This window comes from Neopsephotus bourkii, unplaced genomic scaffold, assembly GCF_033783945.1.
Source record: "Neopsephotus bourkii isolate Nb327-2 ecotype Australia unplaced genomic scaffold, CSIRO-AGI_Nbou_v1 NB_882, whole genome shotgun sequence".
Taxonomy (NCBI): Eukaryota; Metazoa; Chordata; class Aves; order Psittaciformes; family Psittacidae; genus Neopsephotus; species Neopsephotus bourkii.
In genome coordinates this window covers 2,743,308-2,763,603 of record NW_026901376.1, presented here as the reverse complement: position 1 = coordinate 2,763,603, position 20,296 = coordinate 2,743,308, and the positions used below count along the sequence as shown (strand labels likewise).

The following is a 20,296-nucleotide window of genomic DNA, read 5'->3' as shown; positions in this document are numbered from 1 at the left end:
GAGGCTGCCCTGGTGCCAGGACCAAAGCCACCCAGCCACGGAGCCAACTGCACAGCTAACAGCAGTGGGAAAGAGGGCAGATTACCCTGCAGTGTGCTCACGGATTATGACAGCCCATAGGATCTCAGATTAAAAATAAGGGCTGCTCCTCCAGAGGAAGCAAAGCACACGGCTTTCCTTGATGACCTTGCTCTGGCGAGGGGCTGGGAGCAAGGGGGAGCTGGACAATGACAGAGCAGATTCGCAGCTCCCGGCCTGGGCACAGACCACGCTGACACTTTGCAATGCCATCCGTGCAGATTCCTCTCGCCGCTACCACTTTCTTTTTTTCCTTCCTTTTTTATTTTTTTGCAAACCTTTGTGGAACAGACGCCCTCTCCTTGCCCCAGTTGGAGCTGCAGTAGAATGAAAAGGGGGGTGGGAAGGAGGGAGGAGAGAAAAAAAAACGCTTTTGGTTGAGGTTTTCCTGTTACTATCACTGTAGCGTTTATTTAGCCAATCTCCTAACTATGACGTGAGGAAGGCAGGAATCATGGCTCGCTCATAATATTTAACACACCCACTGGAAGCTGGAGCTGCAGAGCTACTAGTCCAACCAGTCTCCAGAATTCAGTGTAGCTGAAAGAGGTTTTCACTCTGCACCTGCCAAAGATCTCTCCCCCCTCTTCCCTTCTCTCCCCCCTTCTCTCTTCCTTTCTCCCTCTCTCTCTAAAAGGCAGATCTGTAAGACCCAGCAGAGATCAAAGACGGGAACTCTTTGCTTAAAAGAACCTCTGCTGATTTATATTAGTTTCTTTCCTCTAGTCCTTCCTCTCTTCCCCCCCACCTTTTTTTTTCTGTGCCATATTTAACCTTTATGTTGTAGTTGTGCCACCAGACAGTTTTGCTGCCAAAAAAACCCAACCCAAGCCAAAGCAAAAGCCCAGCTTGGATACAGCAGCCACCCAGACTTGATCTCAGTTGAACATACTAATCTCTCCCAAGCACTGGACGCGATGGATGAAGAAACTGGAGCCGCTCAAAGAAAATGATTTTCCAGCCAATGTTCTTAAACAGTCTCAGAGAAGAGAGGGAGCGAGCGGGAGAGCGCTTCTGCTGCATCACTGGGCACATTCAAAGGAAGGGAGTCAGCGTTTCCAGCACAGCCAAATATTATGGATGATTTTTTATCTTCTGTCGCCTTTCCGTACAGGTTTTCTTAATATTATTCTCCTCCCCTCCTCCATCCCGTCTTTTTTTCTTAGTTTTTTACATTTTATTTAATTAGAGCTAGTGTCTGATGCCGGTTTCTCTTCAAGAATCAGTTTTCCCTGTTTGTTGTGATCCCTGTAATAAAAAGAGAGAGAAATCGTGAGCAGATGGCTTTATACATTGCAATGCCTCTGGCATTGTTTTCCTCTTGATTTTAAAAGCCCGGTCCGGTGCTCCTTTATTTTTTATTTTTCCTTTTATTTTTTTTTTCTTTCTTCCCTCTCCTAAGTTCTTGATGATACTGAGACATGAGGACCTATTGTTTTTAGCCTGTTTATTTCTCGGCGCCTATGGAGGTAACTTTATTGACTTGATCGCTCGCTTCCCGATCCGAAGGGAGACAGCCGAAGCCCCGGGGGGGGAGCTGGAAGACCCACGCCTGCCCGGGCTTTCTCCGCCAAAGCGCTCCCGACCGACCCGGCCGCCTCCCCTCCCTTCCCCGGTAATTTATTAGCCGCCCCGGCCATGAAAATGCTCCTGGTCCGCAAGTTCCGGGTGCTGATCCTCATGGTGTTCCTCGTTGCCTGCACCATGCACATCATGATCGACCTGCTGCCGCGGCTGGAGCGGCGGGGAACCGAGGGCCGCCCCGGCTGCTCCTGCCCGCCGCCCGCCGCCGCGCCGCCCCGCGCCGCGCCGCGCTGGCCCAGCAAGCACACGCTGCGGATCCTGCAGGACTTCAGCGCCGAGCCGGGCTCCAACCTCTCCTCGCAGTCGCGGGAAGCGGCGGAGCGGGCGGCGGGCGGCGGCGGCGGCGGCGGCGGTGGCGGCGCAGGAGGCGGGGGGGGCACGGCGGCGGCGCGGACGCGGAGACTGATCGGCCCCGGGGCGCCGCGCCCGCCGCCCCCTGCCGCCGCCGCCGCCGCCCCGCTGGCCGCCCTCTTCCAGCACCCGCTGTACCGCGCCGCCCTGCCCCCGCTCGCCGACGGCGACCTCCTCTTCAATGTCAACAGCGACATCAGGTTCAACCCGCGAGCGGCCGAGCACCCCGAGTGGTGAGTACGGCGGGGCACGGGGACGCGGTTGGGCTCGGTTTGCCGGGGTAGGGGTATCCCCGGGGTTGAGGGGGGGGGTGTGAAGAGGAAGGCAGCGGGGTGCTGGGCGGACGGTGTGGAAACGTGGCGCGGCGCTTCCCCGGGTCTCTGCCTTCCCGCTTATAACGTAGGGTTTCACCGGGCGGTCAGGAGAATGGATGTCATAGCGGGTTTGGAGTGAGCAGAGGGTTGAACCGAACGATTCGGTGTCACCGGGTAAAAAGAGGGATTGTACACAGGCGTGACCGGTTGTGCTTCTTGGAAAAAGAAATAAAACAAAGCCCAAAAGCCGTGAAATACAGAATAATCACAGGAACAGGCTGGAGTGCCAAGGCCGAAGGGTCTGTATGCCCCAGCTGTAGCCAGAGGCAGATGTTAGCAGTAAAAAGTAGAAAGAGGAGTGAGCCTCCTTCTCCAGCACCTTCCTGGTCTCCCAGCCGTGGGACCAGGCAGTAACACATGAACTTCCTTCAAAATCAAGGTCTGGTACGACAAAGGCATTCATCCTGGCAGGTATTTCTGCCTTCTGGGTCTGATCCGTGCTCCATTTTTCACTCTCAATTAATTCCCAGTCCTAGCACCTCTTCTGCTTTCCAGCCTTCAAAGCAGTTGGTTGCCTCTGTGAATCCTATGTCCTGTTGGCTAGTTAAGAAATGCTGAGAAATTTCAATGACTGAAAAATAAAAGGGTTGTCTAATACAACAGCACCCTCTTCCAAACACGCTGACACTGTAATGTTTAAACAGCTGCATTGTACTGTGCAAAAGCTCTGTCAAGCCACAGAGCAGCCAGTGTGAGAGGAGAAGTATTTCTGATTTCTGCCCCATGAGCATTTGAATTGTCCAGGCCCCTTCCATCTAATGAAAAAAGCTGGCTGTGAAGTGGAATATCCTGAAAAGTTCTAGTTTATCTGAGGGGGAAAATAAAAAGTCATAATTATATGAACATATGGAGATGACTAAAACCATGGAGGACTTCTGGATTGAAGATATGTGATGGTTTGTGCAGTAGGTGGAGAGTGAAACTATCATTGATGTCCACAATGCAGCTGCCTCTTGTACATATTTTCCTTGGTGGCTGCAGCCAAAGTTCACAGAACTAACATGAAGTTTAGGAGTTAAAAGCCATTTTAACAGTCATTTTCTGTAACAGTATCCTACTGCTAGGGAAGGGGCAAAACCATCCAGAGTTATTCTTTAGTAACCAGTTTGGAATGATCCAGTTTCTTCTCATTCTCTCTATTTAGAAAAAGAGGAGAGAGTGGGAGCATTTGGTACAACAGGTCAGGTTACTGCTGCGCTCTCCATTTCGACCCAGGTCCCTGTTAAATAAAGGTTCAGGGTGATGCTGTCCTTTGAGTCAAACTTGTAAAAGATACATGCAACATAATAAAACCTAAAGATGATACAAAACTTGCAGCTCTGTGTTTCTGCTATATAAGGGCCTCTGCTAACGCTCAGTGATGTCACTCTGAGTTTAGCTCGTGACTTTCATGGGCTTTAAATGAGGCATGATGAGTGGAAGAGAAAACCCATCTCCCATTTAGCCCCAGGTGGGAACAGGCTCCTGGTGTGCTGCCGGCACAGGAACAACCTGGGGGCTTCTACCCTCCTTGTAGTGCTTTGCCTTTCCAGGTTGTCACATTTTGAAGCCCTGTTTCTTGATGCCTGTTACAAACTGTAACATTATTTCTTTCTCCTCATTTTTGGGTTTTTGTTATGTTGTTCTTTATTTTTACTTTTTTTTTTTTTTTTGGTGGTAGGCAAAATGAAGATAATGAAGAATTTTTGCCAACTGGAGAAACCTCCATAGACTCCTACCCAAACTGGTTAAAATTCCACATTGGCATTAATCGGTACGAGTTGTATTCCAGACATAATCCTGCAATTGAGGCTTTACTGCAAGACCTGGTCTCCCAAAAGATAACCAGTGTTGGTACGTTCATATATACATATATATATATAATTTTTTTACCATTATTTGCTCATTGTTCAGGATCTCATTGCTGTTTGAATATTAATATTTTGCATGGCTTCTCTCCGGCGTGCCTACAACATTGCTTCCCGACTTCTGTGCTCATTTTCCCTGTTAAACATAAAGAGATATTGCCATCTCTATATTACCTGAATAACCGCAAAGTCTGCCAGCGAGGCAGACCCCATTCATTTCGGAGATATTTTAGACACGATCACACTGACAGTGCCCAATTTGGTTATTTAAAATAAATAGGGTCATAAAAAAAAAAAAAAAAGATGGCAAAAAGCAGGTAGCATCTTGCAGGAGATAGGCTGGTATTATTAGCTGATTATTATTTAAAAGGCTGTGTCTGGCAGCACTACTCTTCCCAAGGAAGGAACAAGGCAGCTGACCTGCAGCCCTGCAGCGATGGCTGCAGGAGCATCCAGCACCGCGGGGCTCTGCGGCTCAGCAGAGCTGCAGCTTCCCCAGGCATCGTGCAGGAAGCTCCAGCCCCCCGCTGAGCAGAGTTCAGCTCTGTTTATTCTGCTTGTAGATCCACAACAGCGAAGAGCCCATGTCAACCTTTGGCTCTGGTTAAACAAGGTGACACAGTTCGGGGCTTTTCTCCAGGGCTGGTTAATGACAATGTGTCTTTCCTTGAATTTAGCTGCGTAGATGCACAGGGAAAAAATAACCTCAACCCCAAATGAAAGCTCTGGGACACTAAACAAATGCACAGCCAGTGGTTTCCAGAGGTGGAGAGCTGTAGCACATGCAGTGGTTTCCGTTGGCCGTGCAGAAAATGAAGTTACTTGTGCTGACCACAAAGTCTGTTTCAGAGGGATGAAATAGCATGAGCTCTGGAAAAGTGCTGGTGGTGTGTTGGCACCACGGGATGAGGTCAGCAGGTCTTTAACCCTGCAAGGCAAAAATTCCCCTGGCTTCAGCAGGAAATGGCCTGGGCAAAAATAGCACGAGCAGCCCTAAGGTTTACATTTTCCTTTGTGTGAATCACAGCAGCTGCTGGGCAGGAATAAGGGAGCTCCTGGGTCATCAAGACTGGGCTTATTTAGCTGGTCAGGGTGGAGTAGGTGTGAAACACAGGATGCCACAGGAGAGTTTTACCTCCATGAATTGAGCTGCCCGGTGGCTGTACTCAGCCCACAGCTCTGCTCTGAGCTCTGCTGGGGCAGGATTTGGAATAGAGCAGTTTGTGGTACCCAGATGCTATCTCACATGTTGGATTCAAGGGTCAATAAACACCTAGTTTATGAAAGATTACAAACACAGGCTCAATTATTAACCTGTGATGCATTTTCTGTCCCAAAACTCTGGATTGGAGTGATCATTAAGGAGCTCAGGCTTGACAAGCCATGTAGCTCAGATGTGACAATGTAGGTAGCAGCAGACTTTGCCCATGCTCCTCTGGCCTGTGCTGGAGGGTAACAAGGGCACTGGTGATTTTCTCCTTGACATGAGCCCTTTCTTGACCTCTTCCCTCAATACCAACTGATTTCTGGAATATTAGTGACATGTGAGAATGGGGATTGAGCCAGTGCTTGGTAATACATGAGTTAACATTGATCTTCAAGCACATCCATGGAGGAAGAAAAGATGCAGGCTGTACCCTTGCCCATCCCCTGAAGGCAGCAGCAGTGTCCCAGGCAGTGACCAGCCTGTCCCCAGCTCTGGGCAGAGGTGATGCTCAGCCAAACCATCTCCTGGCTCACCTATTGAGGTTTACACAAAATGCATTGGCCATAGTAGTGTTTTGTACTGCATGAGTGCTAAGAGTATAGATCTCTATTTACCTCTTCAACACTTTGAAGTTCAGCTGTGTTGTCTATGCAGGATGAGAGCAGTGTTAGCAGCACACTTGGCAGCGTTTGAGCCATGAAGTCTGTCACTTCTGCAGAGCAGTGGGATGCTAAGGTTATGTAGGGACATAGAAGCTGGTGGCGGAAAAAGGGAGGTAGGAACGAAAAATAATAGTTTAGTACTCACTCTTCACTTGATCTTCACTTATGCTTCCGGGCATGTTGCTTAACCTCTGTATGCTTCAGTTAACCTAGCAGCAAAATGGTTATCAAAAAAATAGGAGTGAAGTCGTGACCCTGGTGACGTAAGTGGAAGCTTTGCCATTTGCTTCCCTGGGGCCATGATTTCACTAATGTGTCGTATAGATGTGTCATGAGGTTTCCATTAATTATGATTTTGATAGAGCTTTCAAATCAGCGGGGAGAAACGGCTATGGGACCACAGAGGAGGATTTATGGTTGGCTTTTAGTGATTTCCTGTGGGATTGTATCTCTGTTAATGTTTGAAGAAGGCTCTTCAGAACATGATAGGGCCTCTTATGCACATAAGAAAAGCACAGAGACATGGTTTCTATCAGTATATATTCAGTATAATTTCCATAAACTAAAACATGAGGCACATTTGCTATTGGTATTGGTCACTGTGGGAACTGACAGGGAATTATTTCTGCACATCAATCCCAGTCTAAAATCAAGTATATGGAAATGAAAGGGGACTTTTGCCAACGTAGAATGCCAGTATCTGAATTTTGCTGGTAGGTAGCATCTACTTCTTGTCCCTGTGGGGATTTAGGAGCTTTGTCAGGTTTCAAAGCAAGAAAGAACATTTTGTGAGTACACCATACTTCTTTTTTTTTGTTTGGTTTTATTGCACAGTGCAGCAACTTTTATGTGGCAAATTCTTTGGGTGTTTAAATGTACATGTTTTAAAATAATACTTGCCACTTTTCAGCTTTACTGCAGAGCAGCAGCAGGGATTCAAAAGTGTGTAAGCTGATTAATGGAGACTAATATATTTGACCAAAGGACATTTATAGAATTTGCATATTCCTGCATTTCTTTTAATTCGTCTTTTTTTTCCTTATAGTCAATTTTGATTGTTTTGCTGGTTTTATGTTTTTAAGGCAGCTGCGAAGATGCCAGGTTAGAAGTATAAAATAAATTGAAGCCTTCATAAATGCCCAATCTTCAGGCTTCTTTTTTCAATCAGGGCAATTAAATATAGAGGCTTACATGTATTAGATGAGGTAGGATATTGCTTTATCCAGTTTCTTTCCAGTGTCCAGATTTGCCTTGGCTCTAATAAAATCAGGTGATTTGCTGTGTGAGTTCTTGATACCTATAGTAATTAGATCCAATCTGCAGCTAAACAGCTTTCTTAGCCACCTTGTCTTTTCTCTGCTCAGCTTACATTATTTATGGAGGAGAGTGGTGACCAGATTGGTCCTCCGCCATCTATTAGAACGGCTCACATAGCTCTGTAACATGCAGTGTTATTTCAAAATGAATACGGTGACAGAAGCAATTCCCAAAAGAAGGGAGCGCCAAGGTGACATTTTCTTGTTAAAGTTTAAATGGAACAAATCCATGGATGGGAAGGAGCATCACATTCAGCTCCCACAGTGACACCTACAGCTGGCCTTGAAAAGGACAGGGTTACCCAGAGCTTTCAAGCTGAGGATGTATTCTGTGCCCTGCATCAATATATATATTTGTAATTCATTTTATTCAGCATAAAAGGGATAGCTCTTAATTTGATTTAATTCACTGAAAATTTCCTCTTGCCAGAAATAGGAGTTTAGAGAGAACTGGTTTTTCATTGAGCACTGAAACACAGTTTTCAGAAGAAGCACATGGACAGGCAATTACATACTTCCTTTGCCTTTCATAACTGTTTATTGCATGCATAAATAACCATAGTTAGCTATTTTCTTGCATATTTACAAGACGTCTGTGCATAATTGTGGTAGCACTGTCAGCAGTTTAACAACAAATATGGCATGGTGCATTGTAGAGAGAGTGTGGTCTTGGTCTTGATTGTACTGATGTCCAGAGGAGCTGTGTTGTGGGATTGCCTGTGAGCAGAATAGGTTTTCATAATTCCTGTGTTTAGTTGGGTTTTATTTTTTGATTCTTTAAATTCACTGGTTGGTAGGGTTTGGAAACATTACCTGACCGAGCTAATTTCTGAACCTGCAATGCCTTCAGTTTGTACAAGCAGTGATTAGAAAGCAAGCATGCAAGATTACTCACACAGTGAATAAATGCTGCAATTAACTGAGGTGGACTGTGCTTCAAGTCAGGGAAAAAAAAAAGAAAAAAAAAGACAAGATGCTTAATATTGAATGTAAATTCTGGTGCTAAAGGAAATTATTAAAATCTCAGCCAAAGGAAGGGAAAAAATGCTGTTGAGAACATGTGAAAAACATAACTAAATGTAGCACCATTGATTTACTGTATAAGAAAACAATGAATCTGCCAAGAGTCAACAGATTGATTTAATGTACAATTCCAGATGAAAGGAGGGACTTAACATGTACAACAAAGCCTCTGAATGATTTCACAGATCTCTTCCCCTCTACAAGTCTTTTACTGTCTCGACTAAACCAAGAAAGGCCTTTAAAAACAAGTTAGAAGAATTGGCTCAACAAGAACAAATTAAGAGATGATGGACTGAATTTGTTCTGAAATATGTTCTTTACAGTGTGTACAGGGCCATGTCTCTAGCCGGGGGCAGAGTATTACATTTTAAAGCCAACCAGCACATTTATATTAAATTTAAGCTTGGCCTATAAATAGGAATCCAAAATGAATCTGTATGTCCTCTGTTTCAGATGTTAACTGCAACCCAGGCTTCAACTGGATCTCACTTCTCAGGCATTAGCGTAGCATAATTAAATACATTTTAAGAAGTTTGTGGATCCTGACCAGTGTCAGAGGTCCTGTTGGGACTCTTGCTTTCCATCAGAAAACCATAAGGTCTGGACAAGCCAGTAGGATGAGGGCTATCATGAAGCAAAGCTGGAGCTCGATTGCCAGATCAGTTTAAATTCCAGATCCTTTTGGGTCACATCCCTGCTTTCCATTTCCTTCTACCTTAGGGGCAAAAGAGAGAGACTTGAGATAACCTGAAGATAAAAAGCAGTGATGGTATTGGGATTTGTTTTTAACACTCTGCCAGTATTTCCAGGAGCTGTATGAGGCTTGATTTGAGGTACCTGCTGTGAGCCACTAGGTTTATAAAGTCTTTTACAGAGCTGTTCATGACCTGTGATGTTAAAGTGTATTCAGAAACCTTAAAATAAAGTGAATTCAGAGTGTGACTAGCGGCTCCCTTGGAGTCAGTGCAGCTCCACATTGCAAGGCCTCCTTAAAAATACCTCAGCCTGCCACATAGATGTGGCATTTCTTGGAGAATCGTATATGCTGCTTCTGGGTTTTAGGAATTCTTCAGAAGTGTTCCTGTGGGCAGTAGGTGAAGGCACAAGAGCGTCTCTAGGTGAGCAAACAGTGTTTGGGAATAAGCTCCTGGAAGACAACGGGGCTTCTGCTGTTTGGCCATAATGGTTTAACTGAGGTCTGAGAAGGAAAGGGAGTTACTGAAGAAATAATACAGCTTAGAAAATGAGAGGGAAGCCAACATGCAGATGTAACACTAAGTTAGGACAAGGGAAATAATCTGACCTAGAGGTCTGAGCAAATCATCTTCAATGAGAGATCTGCTCTTTTCTGACATTTCTATCCCCAAGATTTAGGCAGCTCCCAAAATCAGTTTAGTTTAGAGGTGCATGAAGGGTTGTGTTGAGCTCAAAAGGACTGGGTTAGATGAGGAGATTGCAGGGATTACAATGCTAGGTTGTAACTAGTCTGGACTTGGAGGGTGGCTTTGAATCATCTCCAGCCTGGCCAGCAGTTCTGCAACACTGAATGAGCAGCCAGACTGGGAATATCTGCATGTGAATCCAGTTGATATGGGGAGAAGCCAACATGGACCTCTGGCACGGGTTGTTGCTCACGATGCCTGCGTAAGGCGTGATGGAACACAATTCCCACCAATGTCACCCTCTGTTTTGGGGAGGTCCAAAGTTTAGTCCTAGCAGCAGCAAAGGGACAACTTGCCAGCAAAACTTGTGTTTGGTCAAGGCTACTATTGCAACCAATTAAGGCAATAATACAGTAAGATGGATCTAAAAAGACCATGCTTTTTAGATGCTTTTGTCTTACTTCAGCATAATTCCTTCTGTCGGGAAACCAGGCCTTTGTGAAGAATTATTCTGAATTGTTAATCCTCATACATTTCCCTGCTTGGTGATGACACACTGGTGGTTGAGTTCGTCTGCTAATAAAATCATCTGTTGAGTGGCTTCAATTTTCTGAGAAACAAGTCTCTTAGTGTATCTGAAACTTTGTGCTTATGAAAGGGCATGCTGGAACATCCTTTCTTCTTGGCATTGCTGTGATTTCCCAAAAGCTTGGCTTCACAGGCATACCCCAAAATAGGCTCTATCTTTGCCTTTTCTCTCACGGGCTTACAGGATCTTTGGTGTGTTTTGGACATACATGTCTCTCAGAGGAGATGGAGCCAATCTCCAAGCCCTGAGCTCCTCAAAATTGAGTGAAAAAGATAAATGGCGTCATTTTTAGAAAAAAAAAAGACTTCAGTTGGTGTGAGCAGTCTACAAGCAGCTGTGTTGAGATCGATGGGATGGAGCGAGTTATATCTGACAGACAGGAGGCAATTCTGCCCTTTGTTTCTGAGGCTGATATTACTGACCTATTTGGAGATAGCCCATGCAAACAGCAGTGCATGGTTGTGCCTTAAAAGAGTTGGGCAAGTTGTATCTTCGGCAGAGGCTGGGCCAGGAAGGTGGTGGGGGATCTCCTAGGCAGGACCATGTGTCCCTGCAGGCATGAGGCAAGGGCAGCTCCAGCTCCTTGGTTGCTCTCCAGACTAACCAGGAGTGTTTCCAGCGTGCATAGCTGGGCTGTGATGGTCCACATGTAGATTTGTGGGGGGAAGATTGCTGAAGGCCTATGCTCCTTCTTCCCTCAGGTGCATATCAACTGACCTGCTCCTCACAAGAGAGGGAGTTTAATATGTGAAAGCCATGTTCTGCTTTACCTGTTCAGTGCAAACTATTTAATGCCCTTTAATTTCTAATTATTTATTTGTTCCTTTGGGATAAAGTGGAAATGCAAGAGAAGGCTGGGATCAGCAAAACAGCAAGGCAGGAGGGTTTTTATTCTAGGAAAAGTATAATTACACTCACCAGATTTGCATAGCATTTTCTTGCAAAAATATAGATTACAAGTGCTGAAAGGGAGCTGATGACCTATCAGTAATAAAGCACAGAGATGAGTAATTAAAAGGATGTGCAGCTAATAACATTGGTTAGAGACAAAAATGTACAAGCTATATAGGTGCAACAAGGGCAGCTTTAAGGTAAAACTTGCAGAGCAAGGTAACTTAACATTTGTTATTCTCCAGTTGACATGGGTTTTGTCAGAACTGTAAAGAAAGGGCTTAATTATGTGATCTTTCTGAGGAAACATTTTTAAAGGACTAACTCATCCACACAGACAGAACTGCCATGGCCTGCCTATCTGAACACAGAAGTGAGTAAAGGAGACAGGGTATAGGTCATTTCATTTATTCAGAGCAGTTTTGATTGAGTAGAAAAGCAGCTAGTTTGCCAAAGTATATATTTATCTTTTTTAAGTAGCCTTATAATTAAGTAAGATGCATTTTTATGAGTTCTTACATAAAAAAAACTTCTCTCTGACTTTAGAAACACCATGATCTGTCTGTTAACATGATACTGTCCAAATAGTTCAAACTGATTTGAATAAATGTCAGTCTTAAATTCCCATTAGCTGTCAGCTGGGAAGTGAGCGTATTTAATGTTTGAGCAAAGATGGCCCTTGGTGTGCAGTGTGGACCTCAGTCCTTGCTGCCTCCACATGTCCTGTCCTACCCTCCCAGCAGAGCCAGCAACCCACTCTGCACAGCTCAGCTTTCATGTATGAACTACCTTGGGATCCCTTGAAGCTACTGGATGGGCTTGGATACGTATCCACTGTGCATAGAGGAGATGAATTTACACATCTCTACTGCTCAGCAGCAGTTATTAAAATCGCAGCAGAGATCAGAGATTGCTGTAGTATCTGCTCATACTGTTAATTAAGGAGATGTCTGCTGAGCATTGGACTGTACATCCCAGCTGCAGTTGTCTTCAGTAGCACCCTATCTCCTTTCCCAATGCGAATCCCTTTTTAAAAGGAATTCCAAAAGCGACTGAACATGGAGAAAACAAGACTCCAATGGCTGTTCCTATACGTGCTGTTCAGTTAAGGTTCTTACAGAGCCCGTAGTGGCCAACTGAAGAAGACAAAGAAATGTTGGGAAGTACAATCCATTTTTAGTCCTGTTTGGCAGCTCAAAGCCCTCCCCTGTACTCTGCCCCTGCTGAATAATCTGTTCCCCAGTTAGGATTACTCTGCTTGGTGCTCAGATACTGCAGTGCTGAATCTAATACAGAGAAAAAGAGACATGATTTTGTTTCAAGGAAGCTGAATGTAAGTAGATCCACATGTAGCATTTTAAAGGGGTTTTGTTTTTTTCCCACAGCAATGAAATCAGGAGGCACCCAGCTGAAGCTGATCATGACGTTCCAGAACTATGGACAAGCATTGTTCAAACCGATGAAGTAAGTAAAAAAAGTCTATGTTGTAAAGTGAAATGGTGTTGGGATAGTCTGTTGCTATTTTCTAAGTCGTTAAAAGTTTGCTGTAGTATCTCTGGAGATTAATGTGTTGAGTTCCCTAGGCTTGATGCTAAGTGCAGAGCTTCAGGGTCTATTGAAACCTTGCCCTGCTAGACTGGTCTTTGGAAGAGATACTGAGAAAGCTTCAGATACATTACAGTCTTCTCAGGAATGTTACTCACTCTGATCTCTGTCAAATCTCCCATCATAAATACAGGATGTTTTCAGCATTTCTATTTTATATAAACTTACTCTGCAGATCTGAGCTTTATCTAGTGTCAGTGCTCCTCTGGAATATGGCCAGATGAGAGAGATGGTTCAGAGCAGCTTTGAGAGAGCTAAATAGTATTTGTCTGATAAATTATAGTTTAATCCGTTGATTTATTGTTGTTTGTATTAAAGGACTGTATTAGTCGTTTGGCTGTGGCTCTGCTGACTCTCTGAAAATGAGTTTATCTGAGAGTGGTACTGCAAGGTAATGAATCTAGAAAGAAAGGGAAGGAGTAGGATGATACAGCCTTGATTTGTGCCTGCCCAGATCCCATTGAGATGAGAGAAGTTATTGAGATACAAAGCAGATGTAAATGAGTTCTGAATCCTGACCTGTGTGTTTGTGTTGTAATAAGGAAAATGACTCTCAGCTTATTGTAGAGGGTTTAGCAAAGGCACTTGGGGCTGCAAAATGTTTAATGAAGCTACTCAGTATCTGTGTCGAGGGTACCACTGGAATAATAAATTAATTTCCTTCCTTTGTTCCCACTGTAGGGAAGTTCAGTTAATTTCCTCTAAGATGGTCCATGAAAGACTAAAGTAACTGAGAACGAGTGGTTTGGAATATGTGTTGGGACTGTGTTATAGCCATAGAGGGGATACAGCTGCTGGCTGGAGACTGAGAAATTCCCTGTTTCAGTATAGATTTTGCTATAGACTGACCTCAGACAAATACAGATTTGACTTGATCTGATTTGACTGCCAGAACAGCCAAAGAATTGGTCTCGCTTTCCTTCAACCCAAGTTTGAGCGGGACCCCTCCCTAAGTGCATTCATCCTGGGAATAGCGAGGAAATCCCATGAACTTCCAGGCATCACAAGACATTTTTGTAAAGGCCAAATGCCTTTGTGCTATTTCCCAAATTGCACACAAATTTCTCCATGTTTCTAGTGGATCGGTGATTACCTGGGAGAGGTCAGAGGAAGCACAGATAATACTGATGAGTCAGGAAGGAGGTGTCAGAGCACCTACTCCAACATCTTCCCTTCCTCTCTCTGCCCTCTCCTCGAATGCTGAGATCATCAGATCACCAATGAATGGGTCCATCCCCTATGTCTGCGAGTTTGTTGTGTATAGGCACAGTTCTTAATTGTGTCTTATCCCACATGCAGAATCAAGAACCAGGTGGATTAAAGCAGCCTTTAAGTATTCAGCAGAACTGTGGTTGTGCTGTTGGCTTTTTACATAGTGCGTGATTCGTTTCTTCTCCCTTTGCTCAGATATAGATAACCTCAGTCTTTATCATTGGTATGACACTGTAATTCTGGGAATGCTAATGAGGTCAAATAAAAAGTTTACCGTTTCTGCTGCACTATACACAGCCTCAGCAGATGATGGATGATGACAGAGGCACAGCTATGTTCCTGAGTAGAAGCAGTTACTAACATCCACTAGAACAATAACAGAAATTGGTGATGTCTTAATCATTCCCTTTGGTTGATTTGAAGGGCAGCAATGCCCTGTTTTCTCACTGCTGTTTGCATTAGATATACCACTGGAAAAAGCAGCATTAGTACACTCAGCATCTGTGTTCCCAGTCACCACACCTTACAGTAGCAATGGTGCTGCATTTGTGCAGAGCATCCCTGAACACATTAGTGATTTTGAATAAGGATGTTTGCAAGCACTTGTCTTCATTCTAATAACAGTGAACAAGGAGACAGATGCTTTGCTAGCATAAATCTTTCTAGGTCCTTTGGCATATGCTCCCATTGGCCTCTTTCACCAGCTTATGGACTGTTGTTGATGAAGTCCTTCGAGAGGTTTGCAGCATCATTTCTTTCTACAGACATAAACAGCCTAGAAATACAATAAAAAATAAAATCAGATTTTAAAGCTATGAGACATCTTATTATAAGACCTTCTTCAGTCCCTAGATACCTTCCAGGCTGTTTCTGGTGCACCCTCTTTACTGCAGGGTATCCTTCTGATCCAGGCTTCATAAAGCTGGGTGTGCCTTCCCAGGACAGGGGACTATCGGGAGCTCACAGAGCAGGGACAGCCATCTCTGGCAGCGTAAAGGGCATTTTTTTCTATATAGCTTAGCTTGAGGACCATAAAATACAATGCTGGCAGCTGCTCCTGAGGTCAGCTTGCTGAAGGTAGCTTTTGGTGGATAGTCAGGATGTTTCCATTTGATGTATCCTGTGTATTCCATATGTGTTACTGTGTTATCAGCTCCGTGGCTTTTCAAAGCAGCAGAAATAATGCTTTTTTTCCTCCCGAGATGATAAACCTCATCATAAAAGCACCCTTCTTCATGAACCCCAGATAATGCAACCATTAAATAGTATTGAGTGTCCATCTGCAAATAAAAAGTGGGGCCTCAGTTTATCTCGTAGTGCTGGAGGGAGCAATAAGAGTTGCGTCTGTTAAACTGAGCCACTGTTGTTTTTAGCAAATATTGTTGGCATCAGTAGGATTTCAGGCCTGATCCCAAGGAAGACTGGTAATCGGGAGATTCCCTCCCATCTGGGATGTGAAATTCTGAAAGCTGAATGATGTGAGGTACATGTAGAATAATGCATAGACATGAGGCCAGTCTCTGCTTGGTTGTGATTAATTTGCACTACCTGGAAAGCTGGTTTTGCTATAGATAACGGTACTCAGCATCTTCCAAACTGAGTTAATACCAGTTTGAACAGGATTGTGGCAGATAGGGGAGACAATGAAAACCCTTTCCTGATACAGCTGGGCATCTGCTAGTGGAAGGGCAGGTTTCCATACCTTTGGCAGTGACTTCTGCAGGGCAGTCACAGCAAAATGCGCTCCCTGGCAAATAGCTTGAAACCCTGCAGAACTCATCTTACTTGCTCTGCCCTTTCCAGCCTCCCAGTTCCACACTGAATTTATCCAGGAAGTAAGCCAGCTCCACAAAGGCCCAGGCAGGATTTGGGAATGGGGAAACCAGAATCTGCCTTTGGCATATTTTGTGCTCAGTGTTTGACATTAACTGACAACTCCTCATCTGGTCATTGATTCAGGCTAGTGGAGTAAACGAGAGGAGGGATACTTAACAGTCAGGGAAATGTGATAGTGGTAAATAAAGCCTGATCAGCTGCAATTATTTTATTTATTCGTGGCTCTGCATCTTCATTTCTGAAATAATTGCCCAGAAAGTATTGCAGAGGAAGCCAAATCTATTTATAAAGCCTATGGCCCTGCATAGATTCCTTTGCTAATTCCAAATGCATCATAGGAAAAGCGTGTATTTGCTAAAACTCCAGGGAAGATTTAATGTACTTGCAATGTATCTTATAGTTAATGTGTAGTTTTATTTAGCTCATAACAGTTCAATCATACAAAATTATTGCCATATGGGACAGGAAAAAAATAGCAACCTCCCCTTCTCCCATGATTAGTCTGTCTAACTGTACTAATATTGTACAGCATAATAAAATTTATTTACATGATCACTGATATCTGCAGCTGCAGCTTTGTATATGATTTATCAGGTAGGGATAGAGTAGAGCCATAAATTCCAAAGGGTTTTGGCTTATTTGTCTAAGAGGAACATGTGCTTTATAGTTTTATTTGGTTTCCCTTTGTTTCTGCTAGCTGGTGGAGTTAGACAGCTGGCTCAGCAACAAAACCAACACACTGTTTTTTAACTCCCAAGCTTTATTCTTGAAGGGACAAACTGCTCCAGCAGAGTCAGTGTTAGAATTCCTTTTGTATATGCTGGTGCCAGGATTTTGAGAGGTTTTCACAGTTCCTTATGGAAAAGCCAAATAGGATCAAATAGAAAATGATACCTTGCTATTGGGGTTGTGAGAAAAGTGTCCTATGGCCTGTGTTTAAGAATGACACCTCTCATTCCCAGTTTTATAGACTGCCTTGTAGAAATGTGTAGAAAGGGTATTGAGGTTTATTTGTTCAATTCAAAGAAATAATACTGTATCCAGTGAACTCACTTTGGACTGAAACAGGTAAAAGCCAGTTCTGTTCCAGCTTTAGATTTTGCTTGGTATTTTTAACATTGCTTTTCTTTTCTTCTGCTTTTACAAGTCACACTGCAGGATTGCTAAAAGCCACATGGCTGTTTCTTTCAGTAGCTGAAGTTTGTGCTCTTAATTAGCAGCAGGGCAGTATCAGGACAGAAGAGACTTCTGGGGTCATGAAATCTAGCCTCCTTGAATCACAGCCGATCATCCCAAGAAACCCCAGTGCCAGCCACTTAATAAGCTGGTAGTCATGGTCTAGTGGAAAGCTAGTGCTCTACAGAAGTAAACCAAGCGAACTCACCATTGAGCTTCTGTAACATTCCTGTAGCATATCTGTTGGCTGAAGGCAAAGGTGCTGTTGGCTGGGCTGAAATCTAGCAGTCAAGGTCATGGGGAAGATAATATTTTTGTTTGCATTGGCAAAGCACAGCTCTTTATTGGCTTTTAAATGTCATAGTGACAAAGATTAGCAATATTCTTTGAGTTTCTCTTTGATTTCCTTTCAGGATTGCTCAACAAATAATGCATTTTTTGATTGGGACATTAAATAGGCCAAACAATCCCTGTTATACAAACAACTGTTAATCGCTTTCATTTCCTACAGTTATATTCCCTTTCCAAAGCTGCAGTGTGACTGTTGTACCTGTGAAATGCAGCCTCCAGGCCTGATTATCATATCAATTAGGTTGATGTAATTCTTCTGAATTGGTACCAAAGCTTCCAAATCAGAGGAGTTGAAATGAACTTCAGAATCAGGGCCACTGGAAGATTGCTTTCCTTATTACATTGCATATCATGCTGTTTTGAGGAAATACATTTTTTCAAACCTGTTGCATTTCAGCTGGCAGGCATCCAGTATAAACACACTGTTATAAGTCAACATAGCAATTAAATCAAATTGCAATGTTTTCTCTGAGCAGCTAGAGAAGTGATATGCATCCAGTAGCTGCTATACTAGAAGCCTTCCAGGATTAACACTTCAGCATGCTGCAATGTGCCATGCAAGACGTTACTGAGTAGTGGCTGGTCAAAGTACAAACCCAGCCGCTATGTTTTGTCACTTGGCTTAATCCATGTTACTGTACCAGTCACTGGAGAACACTGGTTATGTGCAAGGTGTGTTACTGGAGACCTAATGTTGAAACCTCATAGCAACCTTCCAGTATCTGAAGGGGACCTAACAAGGATGCTGGAGAGGGACTCTTCATTAGGGACTGTAGTGATAGGACAAGGGGTAATGGGTTAAAACTTAAACAGGGGAAGTTCAGGTTGATATAAGGAAGAAGTTCTTTACTGTGAGGGTGGTGATGCATTGGCACAGATTGCACAAAGAAGTGGTAAATGCTCCATTCCTGGCAGTGTTCAAGGGCAGGTTGAATAGAGTCTTGGGTGACATGATCTAGGGTGAGGCATCCCTGCCCATGGCAGGGGATTAGAACGAGATGATCTTAAGGTCCTTTCCAACCCCAACTATTCTCTGATTCTCTGATTCTATGAATAAACTGGTAGGAAAGGTTAAAGCTGCTAATCCCAGCATTCAGTTATTTTAAAATTGCAAGGAGTGCTGTCTCATTACATCATGAAGAAGAGATAGGGTTTTTTTGCTGCTGGAAATAACCACCAGTAATCAGATATTCTGTGGACCTCATCCCTGAGAATTTGGGTTTTTTAAGGGCATTCAAATCCTTACCTACCAAATCCCTGCTGAAATGTTTACCTGAGTGAGACTGATGGCAGATTTGATTGTACTTACATCAGGAATAAGTCTGGAGTAAACTGGACGAATTATATCACTTGATATTTAAAGTACATGAGACCTGAATGTGCTCCTAAATAAGGACAGTAGAGGTTGCCATGTAGTATTTTAGCTCTTTAATTTTTGGTATATTATGCATGAACTGTGTTTCTCTTGCAACTAATCCTGTTCATCACATCAGTCTTCTTCAGTATTTCAATGTCAATTGTGTTTTAAGAGTCAGCAGTGCCTCTGGTCCAAATCTCATTTATGCAGATTGGAAAATTTGCAGTGACTTCAAGGAGAGCTGGATCAGGATTGAGGCTGACTGATGGCTCTGGACAGCAATGAAATCCAGTCTGTCTGTCACTGTGCACTGCGTTTTCCTTTGCAACAGCTCAGCAACTGCTGCCTAAAATACTGATCAATCCCATCCAGCCCAGGAGCAATTTGTTCTCAAATTCTGGGAGCATGTTTATGAAATGACCTGAGAGTCAAAGTCTGCAAAGTCCAGGTAGCTCAAAGGTTGTCCATTCCGATTAGGATTTGTAGGGATCTGTGGTAGCAGTGTTTCATCATGCTAGCAGCCAGGACGGGCAAAACAAACCTCCCTCTCTTTTAGTACCAGCTCAGTTGTGCAGTCTCAGGCCTGGGTTATCCCTGGAGCTCTAAAGGAACTGCTTGGAGCCAGGATGGAACAAAATGAGTCCCAGAGGTGGGAGGGAGCAGACCTTCTTTTGGGAAACCTGAGCTGTTTTGCTGGATATCACCATGTCCATGGGGTTCAGCTCCATCCCACTTCCTGTCACTGGGAAGCTGCTATCCACCACTGCTGGTGGATTCTCCCTAAAGTCCTTCTCCCCTGACTCCTCCATGGCATCTTCAGCTCCTGACAGAAGTCTTCACTCTGCAGCTTACAGAAACATCAGCCCCACAGTCTCTGTGAGTGGGCCTTTTGCAAAAATAATTCAAGCCTTGCATTTGTTTTCAACTGATTTGGGGTGTCTCCAGCAGATGACAACGCAATGCTCAATATCTGCTTTTGTTCTTGTCTTACACAGACACAAGTGGCCAGATACTGACTGTACCTGCCCCTTATCACCATTTTAAGGGAGAGCTGAGTGGACAGTTGTATTTTACAGTAGTGAAGTGTCTCTGCTTGATTAGCTGCCTTTTATCTAAGTGCTTATAGACTCTTGCTAATTAGTCTTTAGGAACAAAGACATGCTGGTGCTTATTCTTTTTTCTTTAAACTAGTTATTGCAGCAGCTAACAGGTTTTTTTACATGTTACCGCAATGTGTTAGGAAAGAAGCATCTTCAGTGTCTGATTTTAATCAAGCTACTTCTTCATTTTAATTGTCTGCGTACCAAGAAATGCAGTCCTATGGCTTTATCTTTTACTCAAGAGATCCACTTTCAGTTCCTCAGTTTCTTATTTAAAACATTTTACCCTGCATTGGCAGTGCAGAAAAGCAGCAAATGTTATCAAGGGAAGAGCTGGCCTGAAATGCATAACCTG

The 20,296-nt window shown here is 43.8% G+C and overlaps 1 protein-coding gene across 2 annotated transcripts in view; it reads left to right on the top strand.

The window, feature by feature from the left end:
• Positions 1-504: 504 nt before the first annotated feature.
• Positions 505-20,296, top strand: part of FAM20C (FAM20C golgi associated secretory pathway kinase) — a 59,505-nt gene continuing 39,713 nt past the window's right edge. The window contains exons 1-4 of one of the 2 annotated variants that reach the window (XM_061357076.1): positions 505-2,246; positions 4,048-4,220; positions 12,690-12,768; positions 19,398-19,490. In XM_061357076.1, the coding sequence (XP_061213060.1) occupies positions 1,717-2,246; positions 4,048-4,220; positions 12,690-12,768; positions 19,398-19,490 (875 nt within the window). In that variant the 5' untranslated portion in view covers positions 505-1,716. The remainder of the gene's footprint in view (positions 2,247-4,047; positions 4,221-12,689; positions 12,769-19,397; positions 19,491-20,296) is intronic. The other variant, XM_061357077.1, reaches the window with a different exon arrangement.